Here is a 14,209-nt window from a genome sequence, read left to right on the forward strand (position 1 = left end):
CATATATATTAAGAATTGTTATGTCTTCTTGATTCAGTGTCCCCTTAGCCATTATGAAATGGCCATTTTTGTCTCTGAGTACTTTTCCTGTCTTGTAGTCAGCATTATCCGATATGAGTATTGCTACACCTGCTTTTTTTTGGATGTTATTTGCTTGGAGTATTGTTTTCCAGCCTTTCACTTTGAATTTGTTTTTATCCTTGTTACTTAGATGAGTTTCCTGTAGGCAGCATACAGTTGGATTTTCTTTTTTAATCCATTCTGCTACTCTGTGTCTTTTTATTGGTGAGTTTAATCCGTTTACATTTAGTGTAATTATTGATACTTGTGAGTTCCCTATTGCCATTTTATATCTTGCTTTCTGTTAGTTTTGTGTCTTGTTTGATCCTTCTCTTTCGTTTTTCTATCTTTTGTTTTTATTTGGTTGTATTCCATACATCTTTCCTCTGTTGCTATCTTTTTTATCTCATGTGCTTCTGTGGTGGTTTTTTCAATGGTGGTTACCTTTGAGTAATGAAAAGGGTCCCTACCCTGTTCATTGTAGCGAACTATTTTGTGAGTACTTTTGCACTCCATCGTCCTTTGCTACTGTTAATCTCCATCTTCTCCCCCTCTTTCTTTTTGTTGTTGTCACAGTTTAAATTTGGTTTTATTGTGTTCTTCTTGGAGCTTTTACTTGTGGCTTTGTTTTTTTTTTGTTCTTTGTATCTGATTGGAGAACCCCCTTTAGTAATTCCTGGAGTGGGGGTTTTCTGATGATAAATTCCCTCATCTTTTCTGTATCTGTGAATGTTTTTATTTCTCCTTCGTATTTGAAGGATAGCTTTGATGGGTATAGTATTCATGGCTGAAAGTTCCTCTCTTTCAGAACTTTATATATTGGGGTCCACTCTCTTCTAGCTTGTAGAGTTTCTGCTGAGAAATCTGATGATAATCTAATGGGCCTTCCTTTATATGTTGTATTCTTCTTTTCCCTGGCTGCCTTGAGAATTTTTTCTTTGCTGTTTGTTTGTGTCAATTTTATTATGATATGCCTTGGAGTAGGTTTGTTGGGGTTAAGAAAACTCGGAGTTCTGTTTGCTTCTTGAACTTGAGGCTTTAGTTCTTTCCACAGGCTTGGGAAGTTCTCATCTATTATTTGTTTGAGTATGTTCTCCATTCCATTTTCTCTCTCTTCTCCCTCTGATATACCTATTATTCTTATGTTATTCTTTTTGATGGAGTCAGATAATTCTTGTAGGGCTATCTCATTTTTTTTAATTTTTGAGTCTCTTTCTTCTTCTCTCTGTTGTGCCTCAAGTTGCTTGTCTTCTATTTCACTAATCCTCTCTTCTATCTGACCTGTTCTATTAGCTAAGCTTGTTATTTCGTTTTTCAGCTCGTGAATTGAGTTTTTCATCTCTGTTTGATTTGTTTTTATAGTTTCAATTTCCTTGGACATATATTCTTTGTGTTCATTGAGTTGTTTTCTGAGCTCCCTAAATTGCCTTTCTGTGTTTTCTTGTATATCTCGGAGGATTTTTAGTATTTCTATCTTGAATTCTCTGTCATTTAGCTCCAAGGTTTCTAATATATTAAATTTTTTCTCCATAGATTTTTCCTCATCTAGCTGTGTTACCTCTCTTTCTTTTGTATCCATGATATTCGATTTTCTCTTCCTTAATGGCATCTGAGGGTGGTTTTGTTGATAGTATTAATGAGATTTAATAAAGAATAAAAAGTTAAAAAAAATAACAATAAAAAAAAATAAAAAATCGAAAAGAGTTGTTTTTTTTTAAAAAAAATTAATAATGAAATAAAGAAAAATAAAATAAAAATTAAAAAAAAGGAAATTATTCCCCCCCTCCTTTTTTCCTCTCCTCTCCTCTCCTCTCTTTTTTGAGAAAATCTTGTGGTGGACTGTGAATTATAACAAACAATGCCTGTGATGGAGGGCCTGAATTGGGGAAAAGTAATAAAGGGGCAAAAAAAAAAAAAAAAAAAAAAAAAAGGAAAGAAAAAAGAAAAAAAAAGAGCGTATGGACCCACAAAAAGCAAATAAGGAAAAAATTTGGGTCAAGAATGAAATGATTTGCTTTTAGGTGTTGGTTGTCTAAGAGTTATGATGAGAGGAATAAGAGGAAAACAGAAAAATGGGGGGACAAATTAAAAAATTACTATTGTATTTAGTGGAACAAGAACTAGATAATATGGAGAGCCAGGGATGAGAGCACTGCTAGTGAGTTAAAAAGGTGAAGTAAAAACCCCCCAAAATGCCACAAACATAGGTTTGAGTCCCAGATAAGATAATTTGTTTGTTAGTGAGGTTTGAATGAGAGGAGATGTAAAGGAGACAGGAAGAAACTAATATAGAGGGAGAAAAGAAAGAGAGAGAAAAAAAGAGGTAACCACTAAAAGAAGAAAAAAGAAAGGAGAGAGAGAGAGAGAGTTAAGGGTTTTGGAGTGCAACCCTCATAGAGAGAAAGGAAGAGAAGAGAAAAGATAATGGGAGATGTAACACTTATGGGTAGTGTAGTTCAAGGAGAGGAGAGAGTAAGACCGGTAGAGAGTTAATCGGCCAAATTGGAGGAGGAGAAAAAAGTATCAAGAATGAAGATAAGAGAAACAAACGAACAAATATAATAAAATGGGATAGGTTATAAAGTCTGCAGATTATTCTTGATTTTGAGAGGTTATCTTCTTGCTTTTTCTTTTCTCTCCCTCTTTCTGGTCGGTGACTCTGTACCCCGGGTTCTGCCCCTTTGGCACGCTCAGGTAGAGGTTTGCAGTTGATAAGTCTCTATGGCAATGTCATGTATTGTGCTTTAGTCTCGTTGGCAGTCGAAGCTCAATAGCATTTATAGGCTCCGACAGTGAGAGAGTCCGTGTTCCTGGAGCCTTTCTCCTAGTCTTTCCTTCCTTAATTAGTAGCCTGATAATCCAGCTATGGGGTTGCTGCTGCCTCTGCCTGGATAGTAAGAGGCTCAAAGAGCTGGCAACTCCCCACTCTATTTCCACTCAGCACAGGGCTCTGGGTAAGGCTCAGTCAGTCAGAGCTGCTAGCATAATCAGGCAGGCTTTCTGCCCACTCAAAGACCTCTGGCTCTGCCACTCTGTCCGGTAACACAAGCGGGCGCCCACTTCCGGGGCGCTTGGAGGAAACTCTCACTCACTGTCTGCGACCAGGATATCCGGCCAGCAGTCTCACGCTCTGAGTGAAACCCCCACCGCAGGGAAAAGTTGTAGCGTTGGAATTGAGTCTCACTCCGTCCCCGTGCGCGGCTTTTGCAAGGCGCTGGGGCGGCTCGAGATTCCGCTTTGGCCCACACAAAGGCCCCTGACTCTGCCCCTCTCTGCGATAACACGGTCGCGCGCTGCCGAGGCACTCGGAGGAATCGCTCACTCCTTATCTGCGCGCGCAAACCAGGATATGAGGCCGGCCGCGGTTCCCTCTGAGTGAAACCCTCACCAGCACGGAAAATCTCCACCGTTGGAATTGAGTCTCGCTCCGTCCCCGTGCGCGGCTTTTGCAAGGCACTGGGGCAGCTCGAGATTCCGCTTTGGCCCACACAAAGGCCCCTGACTCTGCCCCTCTCTGCGATAACACGGGTGCGTACTGCCGAGGCACTCGGAGGAATCACTCACTCCTTATCTGCGTGCGCAAACCAGGATATGAGGCCGGCCGCGGTTCCCTCTGAGTGAAACACTCTCCAGCATGGAAAATCTCCACCGTTGGAATTAGTTCTCACTCCCTCCCGTGCGTGGCTTTCCCAGGAAGAAATTCTCGCCCACTAACTGCGCACCGACCAGGAGACCGGGTAAAATGGCCGCTCCGCTTGTCTTTCTTTGTTTGGGTTTGGCGCGAGTGTTAGCTTGTATTGCCCGGGTTGCCACAGGATCAGATTTTCCTCGGCTTGGATCTCTGTGCCACAGCCTGGTTCAGCCGTTTGTGCTGCGGCGGCCTGGATCTATTCACCCCCTTTGCCCGCCTCAGTTTCTATATTCACAGTTACCAGAGAAAGCCGCCCTGTTTAGGTTAGTGAGGAAGGAGGAACATTTCTTACTCCCTATTTCCTTCGGGGTTTGGTTATATATTTAGCCAATTTTTCACTCAATCATACCTTTGGGTGTATTGCGAAGCATCTGGAAGCTCCAAGTATAGGTTTTTCTGTTTCTGGTTGAAGATCTTGTTGAGTTTTGGGGGAGATTTATCGGTATCGCTTCCTACCCCGCCATTACTCTGACGTCATCTCCTAGTAGTTTTTTTAATGGTATATTCAAGGTGTGTGTGATATTTATTTGTCTTGCATTTTGGAGAATTTTTGAATCTGACTTGATGTCTTCTGTCGGTTCTGAAGTGTTCTTGATCAGGTAAGATTCTTCAGATAATGTTTCTGCCTACTCTCTTACTTTTCTTAGGACTCTAGGTACAGACTTTTTCACAATGTTCCATATTTCTCTTACATTTTTAAAATATTTTTTTGGGCTTAAATTGGATAGTTTCTACTAATGTTTCTTCTAGGTCTCTGTTCTACTGTGTTAATCTGCTATTAAACCTATTGACTTTTTCATTTTAGAATTTCTTTAAAATCACCCTTTCCCCAACATTTCCAGTTCTAGATGAAATTTTTTTTTCTTGAACATACTAATTGCAGATAGTTTAAAGGCTGTATATGATAACTGCAGTATCTTGATTACTTGTGGGTCAATTCTGTTTTCTGTTTTTCCTCCTCTTGGTGTTTGGTTCTTTGGTTCTGCTTTTTGGTATGCTTGATATTGTTTTAGTTGGTTTTTGGACATAATATGTAAAAAATTGTATAAGTTCTAGATGCTATATTTTTTCCAAGGACAATTTACTTTGTGTGTGTGTGTGTGTGTGTGTGTGTGTGTGAGAGAGAGAGAGAGAGAGAGAGAGAGAGAGAGAGAACGTAGGAAAGAGACAGGAAGGGAGAGAGATGAAAAGCATTAACTCGTAGTTGCAACACTTTAGGTTTTCATTGATTGCTTCTCATACATGCCTTGACCAGGGGTCTCCAGCCAAGCCAGTGACCCCCTTGCTCAAACTGGCAACCATGGGATCATGCCATGATCCGTGCTCAAGCTGGTGACCTTGTGCTCAAGCTGGTAAGCTGCAGCTCAAGGTAGATGAGCAAGTGCAAAAGCCGGTGACCTTGGGGTTTCAAACCTGTGTCCTCAGTGTTTCATTTCAGTGCTCTATCCACCACCACATGACACTTTACATTTCTTTTGGGTAGGCAGTTAATATAGAGATAGAACACCTTAATCTAATTATGCATTGAAATAATTATAAATTATGTCAGTTATAAGTCTGTTCTATTTTGTTTTCCCATAGAGTCAGGCTCTTAGGACCTGTCCCTCAGTAGTCTTGACTTAAAGCCTGGGGTGTTTACCAGGGAATGTCTTTTATGGGAGGACCTAGAATCTACTTTTTGCCTTTCTAGTACAGTGAAACTGCTAACGGCTTTCTAGTGTTGTTTCTTTGCCCCTTACCTGCTGCTTAGCCTGTTTTAGCTTCTCACTGCACAATTTAGGGTCGCAAATCACCCAAGAAGGAAGAAGCAGAGAATTGGCTTTTCCTCCATGTATTTCCCTTTTCTCCGGGACATTGACTCTTAGTTATTAAGAGCCCTTAGTTGCTCTTCACTACTTTCAAAAAGCTTGTTTGTTTTCCTTAAATCCAACCTTTGTAGTTTTCAGTGGGAGCTTTGGTCCTATATAAGCTACTCTGTCATTGTGGAGTAGAGTTACAGTATATGTTTAACTTTGCTTATTTTGGCCCTGGCCAGTTGGCTCAGTGGTAGAGCATCAGCTGGGTGTGTAGATGTCCTGGGTTCGATTACCGGTCAGGGCACACAAGAGAGGTGACCATCTGCTTCTCCATCCTTCCCCCTCCTACTTCTCTCTCTCTCTCTTGCCTGCCACCATGGCTCAATTGGTTTGAGCACATTGGCCTGGGCACTGAGGATGGCTCTGTGGAGCCTCCACCTCAGGGACTAAAAATAGCTCAGTTGCAAGCATTGGCCTCAGATGGAGGTTGCCAGGTGGATCCTAGTTGGGGCACATGCTGTAGTTTGTCTCTCTGTCTTTCCTCCTCCCACATGGAAAAGAAAAAAATTTTGCTTATTTTTAAAATTATATTGCTATATATTCTTCTGTGGCTTTAAAAAAATTGAGCCTTATTTATAAGATTTATCTATTTGATTTATGAGCTTCAATTCATTTTCATTATTTTTTTTTTTAAATTCTAGAATTCTTGTTTTTTTTTTTAATTTTATTTATTCATTTTAGAGAGGAGAGAGAAAGGAGAGAGAGAGAGAGAGACAGAGAGGGAAAGAGAGAGGAGAGAGAGACAGAGAGAGAAGGTGGGGAGGAGCTGGAAGCATCAACTCCCATATGTGCCTTGACCAGGCAAGCCCAGGGTTTCGAACCGGCAACCTCAGCATTTCCAGGTCGACACTTTTATCCACTGTGCCACCACAGGTCAGGCTTCATTTTCATTGTTGTATGGTGTTATTTTATATGGCAGATATGTAGACAGCATTTAATTACTGCCATCATAACTAAGGAATCACCACATTTTATAGTTTATTTATTGACCTTCAAGTTGTTGAGACAACAAAATACATATTTATCCTACCTAATATATATTAAGCTTTATGAGATAAAGTATTTTGGTATTTTTTTTAAATTTTATTTATTCATTTTAGAGAGGAGAGAGAGAGGGAGAGAGAGAGAGAGAGAGAGAGAGAGAGAGAGAAGAGGAGAGGAGAGAGAGAGAGGGGAGGAGCTGGAAGCATCAACTCTCATATGTGCCTTGACCAGGCAAGCCCAGGGTTTCGAACCGGCAACCTCAGCATTTCCAGGTCGACGCTTTATCCACTGCGCCACCACAGGTCAGGCAGTATTTTGGTATTTTTGAAGTTTAAATTACTGTACTGTACCTGAGAGTGCCTTGTATATATAGTAGCTGCTCAGTGATGTATAAGCAGTGTTATTTTTGGCAAAATATTATGGTATTATGATTTCTCTGTATATGAGGAGTATTTGTCATTAACATTTACCATTTAAATTCTCTTACAAATACCATACAGAAGTAAGAATAAAGGTAGTGAAAATATCTTCACTGAAAACTTTAATGAAAATTTTTTTTAGGTGAGAAGAGGGGAGATTATGCCACATGCACTCCGACCAGGATCTACCTGGCAGCCTGCCTGGGGCTAATGTTCGAGTAACAAGCTATTTTTAGCACCTGAGGCTGTTGTGCTCAGATCAACCAACCTGTCCTCAGTGCCTAGGACCAAGCTCGAACTAGCTGAGCTACTGGCTGTGGGAGGGGAAGAGGGTGAGAAGGAGGAGAGGGAGGGGGGAGAAGCAGGTGGATTTGTGCCCTGACTGGGATCAAACCTGGGATGTCCATACACCAGGCTGATGCTCTGTTCACTGAGCTATTGGCCAGGGCCTTTAATAAGAATTTAAACAGTCCAAACCTAAACTTTATTTGCTATTTTTCTAGTTTTGAAGATCTATGTAGTAAACTTGGCAATGTCTTTGTAAGGCCAGTAGCCACAGCCGTTGCAGCCATGCACATGCAGGTTCACATTAGATTCAGGCAGATAGTAAAGAAACAGTGGAGCCAAAAAATGGTGGGCCATTCCTTTATTCTAGCCTCTCACCAGCTGTTGAGTGAACACACACAGAGGTAAAACACTTCCCTTTCACTCAGAGCTTACAAAGCTACTGGCACACCCGGTTTTTCCTAGAGTCAAAGGCCCCCACCAATCTCAGTCACCTCTGTCTCCCCATCTGCACATCTTCTCCCTTCTCTCTGCTCAAACTGGTTTCTCCTTCACCACTCTGCCATCTTGGCTTCCTTCTCTGCAAAAATGGCTTCCCTTCTCTTTTTCCTTCTCTCCTCTTTAAAACCTTTCTGGCGCCTGACCAGGCGGTGGCGCAGTGGATAGAGTGTTGGACTGGGATGCAGAGGACCCAGGTTCGTGACCCTGAGATTGCCAGCTTGAGTGCGGGCTCATCTGGCTTGAGCAAAAAGCTCACCAGCTTGGACCCAAGGTCGCTGGCTCCAGCAAGGGGTTACTCAGTCTGCTGAAGGCCCGCGGTGAAGGCACATATGAGAAAGCAATCAATGAACAACTAAGGTGTCGCAACGAAAAACTGATGATTGATGCTTCTCATCTCTTTTCATTCCTGTCTGTGTGTCCCTGTCTGTCCCTCTCTCTGACTCTTTCTCTGTCCCTGAAAAAAATAAAAAAAAATAAAACCTTTCTGGCGCCAAAAAAACTCTCCTTCAGCAACATCAGCATAACAATGGCCCTTCCCAAGCAGGAAGGTAATTAGCAATTTCACAGACCAACGCCATTTTTAACAATAGAAGTGAGCAAACTCAGAAAATACAGAGTTTACAAACTTATTTGCCCAACAGTCTTTTCATTGAATTTATTGGGGTGATACTGGTTAACATAATTATGCAGGTTTCAGGTGCCCAATTTGATAGCACATCTCTGTACACCATATTGTGTGTTCACCCTGCCCAAGTCAAGTCTTTGTTAATCCCCACTTACCCCCCCATACCATTTTCCAACCATCCCCCCTCCCCTGGTGTGGCAGTTACCACACTGTTGGCAGTGTCTTTTGAATGTAGCTATTTACTAGTCAGCTGTCATATATGAATCTTGTGTCCATCTTGTGATAACTGATTCCAGGCTTTGGATACAATTCTGATAGGTTCTAATTTATAATGACTTCTGGTTCCTCTTGCACTTGCATTGTCACAGTATAGTACTGATTCCAGATCTCAAATAATACATCACGAATAGATTCTGGCTTATCATCACTTCTGTTTGTGCATTGTCAAACTCAATGCTTTTGTAACCTTGAAGAGTTCATACTATCTAAAGGTGGCTGTGTTCTTAGCTCCAATATAGCAAAACATTTTTATTTTTACAATAGATTTATAAACAACCTATTGGGATGATCAATCCTTTGAATTTTTTCAGTTTTTCTATCTGTTTTCTTCCAACTGCTTTAAATGCACACTTTCCTTCATTTGTTCACTTATAAGCTATATCAAGTAAATTTTTGTGTACAAACATCATAAAAGATAGAAGAATACTGTCACATATCCCTTTAGCAAAATGTGATGGTTCCAAATTCTTTTCAGAAAATACTGAGTTGAAGGTTCTTTCTATTGAATAACTAGCTGAGGATACCATATTTCTCTTTGTACTTAGAAATATTCTGTTCATTCATTTTCTTTCTTGAGTGAGGCCATTAATCTAGGATATCATCATCTGAAAATCATAATCTGATTTATTGCATGTATGATCATTTTTACCATCATCATTAGAATCTGAATAGTGGTTTCCAACCAGGGATGATTTTGCCCCCCCGCCCCCCTCCCCCAGGGCATATTTAGCAATGTCTGGGGACACTTCTGGTTGTTACAGCTAGGTTGGGAGGGGAGGTAGTCTACTACTAGCATCTACTGGTTGTAGGCCAGAGATGCTGCTGAACATCCCACAATGCACAATATAGTTTCCCACCAAAAAGAATTATCTGGCTGAAAATGTTATTAGTGCCTAGGGGGAAAAACCCAGTTTAGGATGCTGATATGTGATTCTGTGTTATGAACAAATTATCACTGTAGTAAAAACAGATCTAGTTTTTGGTTTTCACTTTTTTTTTTTTTTTTTTTTTTTTTTTAGGATTGGTCCAAAGGAAGATTTTTTCCACTGTTTGAAATGTAACTTATGCCTAGCAATGAATCTCCAAGGAAAACACAAGGTATCAATTTGCATAACTTTAAAAGTATTAATGTTTTTGAAAAACAGCTTAAAAGCTAATGTTTGGAAGCATGCTACATTTTAGTACTGCCAAATACAACTATGTGGCTTTTATTTTTAATCAGTGTTAAGGAGTAGATGTTCTAAAATTATGATTTAGAATATTTGATCTATTATTCCTTTCCCTTATAGCAGGGATCCCCAAACTTTTTACACAGGGGGCCAGTTCACTGTCCCTCAGACCGTTGGAGGGCCACCACATACAGTGCTCCTCTCACTGACCACCAATGAAAGAGGTACCCCTTCCAGAAGTGCGGTGGGGGGCCGGATAAATGGCCTCAGGGGGCCGCATGCAGCCCGCGGGGGCCGTAGTTTGGGGACGCCTGCCTTATAGCATGTAAGAATACTGTTAAGTATTCTCATATAAATATTGTCAGTTATTTGTATCTTGACAACTTCTAATTGGTTTATGGATTTTTATTACAGGTACTGATTTTAAGAATAGCTTTTAAAATGCATAGTACAGGAGAAATATGGAGCAGAGAACAGTGAGGGTTTTTAAAAATAGATTCTAAATAATAACGGACTTAAAATGTAAAGGGGAAAAAGAAATTGAAGTGAAAATGAATATCTAGGTATAGGATATGGTGACCAGGTACAGTGGAAGAGGAGTGTGGCTGGGGAAGAACCTCAAGGCTTTCAGCCCTGGCTATGGCACTTGTTTAATAGATTGTGAGTTTGCGGGAAAAGGACTGCCTGGGGTGGTATTGACTTGAGTGTGGGGTGATAGCAAGGTAAGTTGTGTTGTCTTTCAGAAATTACGTACACATTTTCTCTTGATATTTTTATTTTGTTTCTCAGTTATCTTTTCTTGTATGTATTAGTAAATGGGCCTACCATCTACTCTAGTGCTTACTTCAAAAACCTGGGCAGCATCCATGGCTTTGGAGCTCTCCCTACCTCCTCACATCTAATCAGACACTATCTTACCAAGTTAAGAACTCAGATCCTGGGGGTATCCTGTTGAAACTCAAATGTGGTTCCGTCTCTTAGAAACATTGGAAGTATTTAGCTTCTCTCGGCCTCAGGTACCTCATCTGTAAAATGGGGTAATAATTATATCTGTTTCATTTAGAGTTGTGAGAATTAATTAGCTTGTACAGTTAATAAATTTAGCATATGGCATATAGTAAAATCTCAATAATATGAACTGTTATTATTATTTGTATTATTAAATAGTTTAGCTTTGGAGTAAAACACATATAAAATAGAAAGTTTCCAAGTGTTTTTTATTATCTCTGCAGTTTTGGTAAGTCTTGACTCACTGAATTTCCTTATCTGTAGAATGAATATAATTTGAGTAATTAAGATATATTGAGCAATTTTGTTTCAGGTAATATGCAAAATCTGAAATAGTTGTGAGTTAAATTGTTTTTGTCTGACATATAGGAAACATGGTTAATGTTAATTATTAAGTTTAGTAAATTAGTATCGTTTCCTTTATTCATTAATTTTTATTATTCATGATATTGTTATATCTATTATTTCCATCTCATTAAGCTTTTGGTAAATTGAGTTTCTCTTTTAAACAGTGTATTGAAAATGTTTCCCGGCAGAACTGTCCAATATGTTTGGAGGTAAGCTCAGAATATTTTTTGCTTTGGAAATACCTCTCCTGAATTTAAAATACTTGGTTGTTTATAGCGTCTTTATGTAAGCAGTAACATTTATGTCTTCACAGGACATCCATACATCTCGTGTTGTTGCTCACGTCTTGCCATGCGGACATCTTTTACATAAGTAAAGTAACTTGGTTTCTTCTCTCAAAAATGTTTGAAAATAGTGTAGAGAATTTTTGCTTTACTGAAATAATTTTTTTTTTTTTTGCAGAACATGTTATGAAGAAATGTTGAAAGAGTGAGTGTTTGGGATTTAAAAATGTTACAATTGTAAGATGTCTGGGTTTTTTGTTTTCTTCTTTTTCTTTCTGTTAGAATATTGGGCATGACACATATTTATCTTCAAATGGATAGGGTAAGTGAATACAGCTAGTGCTCGACTTACGACCATGATAGGTTCCGACAGACTGGTTGTAACATGATTTGGTCGTAAGTTGAGTAGTTTATATGTACAGTACTGTGAAATGATGTTATAAAAATCTTTAAGTCACATTTTATCATAATTTTCTTTCATAATTGTTATATATCATCATTTTCTTCATTTTATACCATTTGTATCATCACTACACCATTTTATTTCTTATTTTTACATTCGTCAGGTTTCAGTAAAACACTGCATTACCAGTACAACTGGTTTAATATTTGCAAAGACAATTTCCTCTTGGTAGACATCTTGGGAGGGGTTTGATGAAAAATATCCAAGACACAAAACACAAATTGCTGTACCGAGTCTGGGATAACAGTTGAAATGGTGCACGCAGAGATGGTAGTGCTGCTGGAAGCTGGTCCACACTGTCGTACACCCAGCTGGGCAACACTTGCGCTGCCAGACGCAGAGCAGTCGTGGCTAGCGATTGTGGTCGTAAAGTCAAATGGTTGTAAGTTGCATAGGTCGTAAGTTGATCAATATTTGTAGTGTTAAATTGGGAGAAGCATCTTGGGGTATGTAGGACTACATCTTTGTCCTCATGTTTATCATGCCTTAAGCTCATCCTGCAGATTGAGACAGGTACCCCTGATTTTCTGGCTGTACTTACCTGGGAGGACAGTCTCAGCCAGAGGCACTCATAGCTTTGTGAAAATGCTGAGGCATGTTGCTCAAAATTCTGTTTAGTCATTATGTTGGCGCAGTATAATGACCTACAAACAAAGCTGGTAACAAGATTATCTAAAGTTGAGACTTTATCACAGAGAAGGATGTTAAATTGAGATAAGAATTGTTAGGGCCTGAGCAGGTGGTGGCGCAGTGGATAGAGTGTTGGACTGGGATGCTGAGGACCCAGGTTCGAAACCTCAAGGTCGCCAGCTTGAGCATGGGCTCATCTGGTTTGAGCAAGGCTCACCAGCTTGAGTCCAAGGTCACTGGCCTGAACAAATAGTCACTCGGTTTGCTGTAGCCCCCCGGTTAAGGCACATATGAGAAAGCAATCAGTGAACAACTAAGGTGCTGCAATGAAGAATTGATGCTTCTCATTTCTCTCCCTTTCTGTCTGTCCCTATCTGTTCCTTTATCTGTCTTTCTCTGTCTCTGTTACACACACAAAAATAATATAATATTTAGGAAAGAGAAGACTGTAAAATATTTTGGTCCCTTGCAAATTGATGAGCAGAAGTTTTAGTTTAAATTAGCCACATAGAAAGAAACTTTTTCAGAATTTTTAGGAAATAATATCTGAATATTTTAAAGAATATAGTGTCTTTTTACTTGAATATATTTAGAAATTCAAGTTGTTTAGCTACAAAGCAGCTTAATTAGTTTTTAAAATATGTTAAGTATATTCTACAAAGACTGTGGGTTAATTTCCATTTTAGAGAACTGAGAAGGAAGAAATAGGTTAAAAAATGCCATACAATACAGGATTTAATTGAAAACTTTTCTAGTATAAAATTCCCAGGTTTGTAACAGATCGTCTTGAAATATAGAAATAACGTGCTGTCTTTATGGTTTCTATACCAGTAAGCATGTATCTTGTATACCTCAGTTAATATACTTCTAGTTTAATGTTTGGGAAATAACCTTTCTATCTTTTCTAGAGGCTACAGATGTCCATTATGTATGCACTCTGCGTTAGATATGACGAGGTACTGGAGACAGCTGGATGACGAGGTAGCACAGACCCCTATGCCATCAGAGTATCAGAACATGACTGTAGATGTGAGTAGAATCAGTGCTGAAAACTTTTCAAGTGCCTTGTTGATGTTCCTGCTTATTTTTGTCCTTTTGATCAAATCTGTTTAAAAAATACCGCTTTAGCATAGATGCCAATGTGATGATTAATGGGAAGGAAGAATAAAATAATCTTATATTTTAGTTACTTTGAATTTAAAAGACCGGGAGAAAAAAGTTCTAAGGATACCTTTGTGCAGTTCTCCCTAACACTAGGTGGCAGGCACGAGCTGGATTCTGAATTAGTACACATTACTGAAGTTGGTGCAGTCAGTCAGTGATGTAACTGAGTAGAGGGGGAAATACTGGTTTGATGTTTTATTTTAATTGTTTTATTTTCAATTATTTAACATTTATTTCAGCAAATATATTTGCTGATTTTTGAAGATTACTTTCTGGTTTTTAATGTTTATTACCCTGTTTATTCTATCTTAGACTTTTGAAATTTGGTCTTGTTAGTTTGCAACTGAAAATATAGAAACTATTTCTCTGCCTTTTGCCTTGTAGAGAATGATCATATTTTCTCTGTGAATCGAGATGTGCTATATGTCCTCAGAATAGTATAT

General features: G+C 39.2%; 1 protein-coding gene across 1 annotated transcript in view; it reads left to right on the plus strand.

Annotated features, from left to right (window-relative positions):
• RCHY1 (ring finger and CHY zinc finger domain containing 1) overlaps window positions 1-14,209 on the plus strand; it is a 49,843-nt gene that overhangs the window by 23,546 nt on the left and 12,088 nt on the right. The window contains exons 4-8 of the mRNA XM_066232914.1: window positions 9,720-9,798; window positions 11,390-11,434; window positions 11,539-11,597; window positions 11,688-11,714; window positions 13,511-13,631. Of these exons, the coding sequence (XP_066089011.1) occupies window positions 9,720-9,798; window positions 11,390-11,434; window positions 11,539-11,597; window positions 11,688-11,714; window positions 13,511-13,631 (331 nt within the window). The remainder of the gene's footprint in view (window positions 1-9,719; window positions 9,799-11,389; window positions 11,435-11,538; window positions 11,598-11,687; window positions 11,715-13,510; window positions 13,632-14,209) is intronic.

This window comes from Saccopteryx bilineata, chromosome 5 (assembly GCF_036850765.1).
Source record: "Saccopteryx bilineata isolate mSacBil1 chromosome 5, mSacBil1_pri_phased_curated, whole genome shotgun sequence".
In the NCBI taxonomy this organism is placed as follows: Eukaryota; Metazoa; Chordata; class Mammalia; order Chiroptera; family Emballonuridae; genus Saccopteryx; species Saccopteryx bilineata.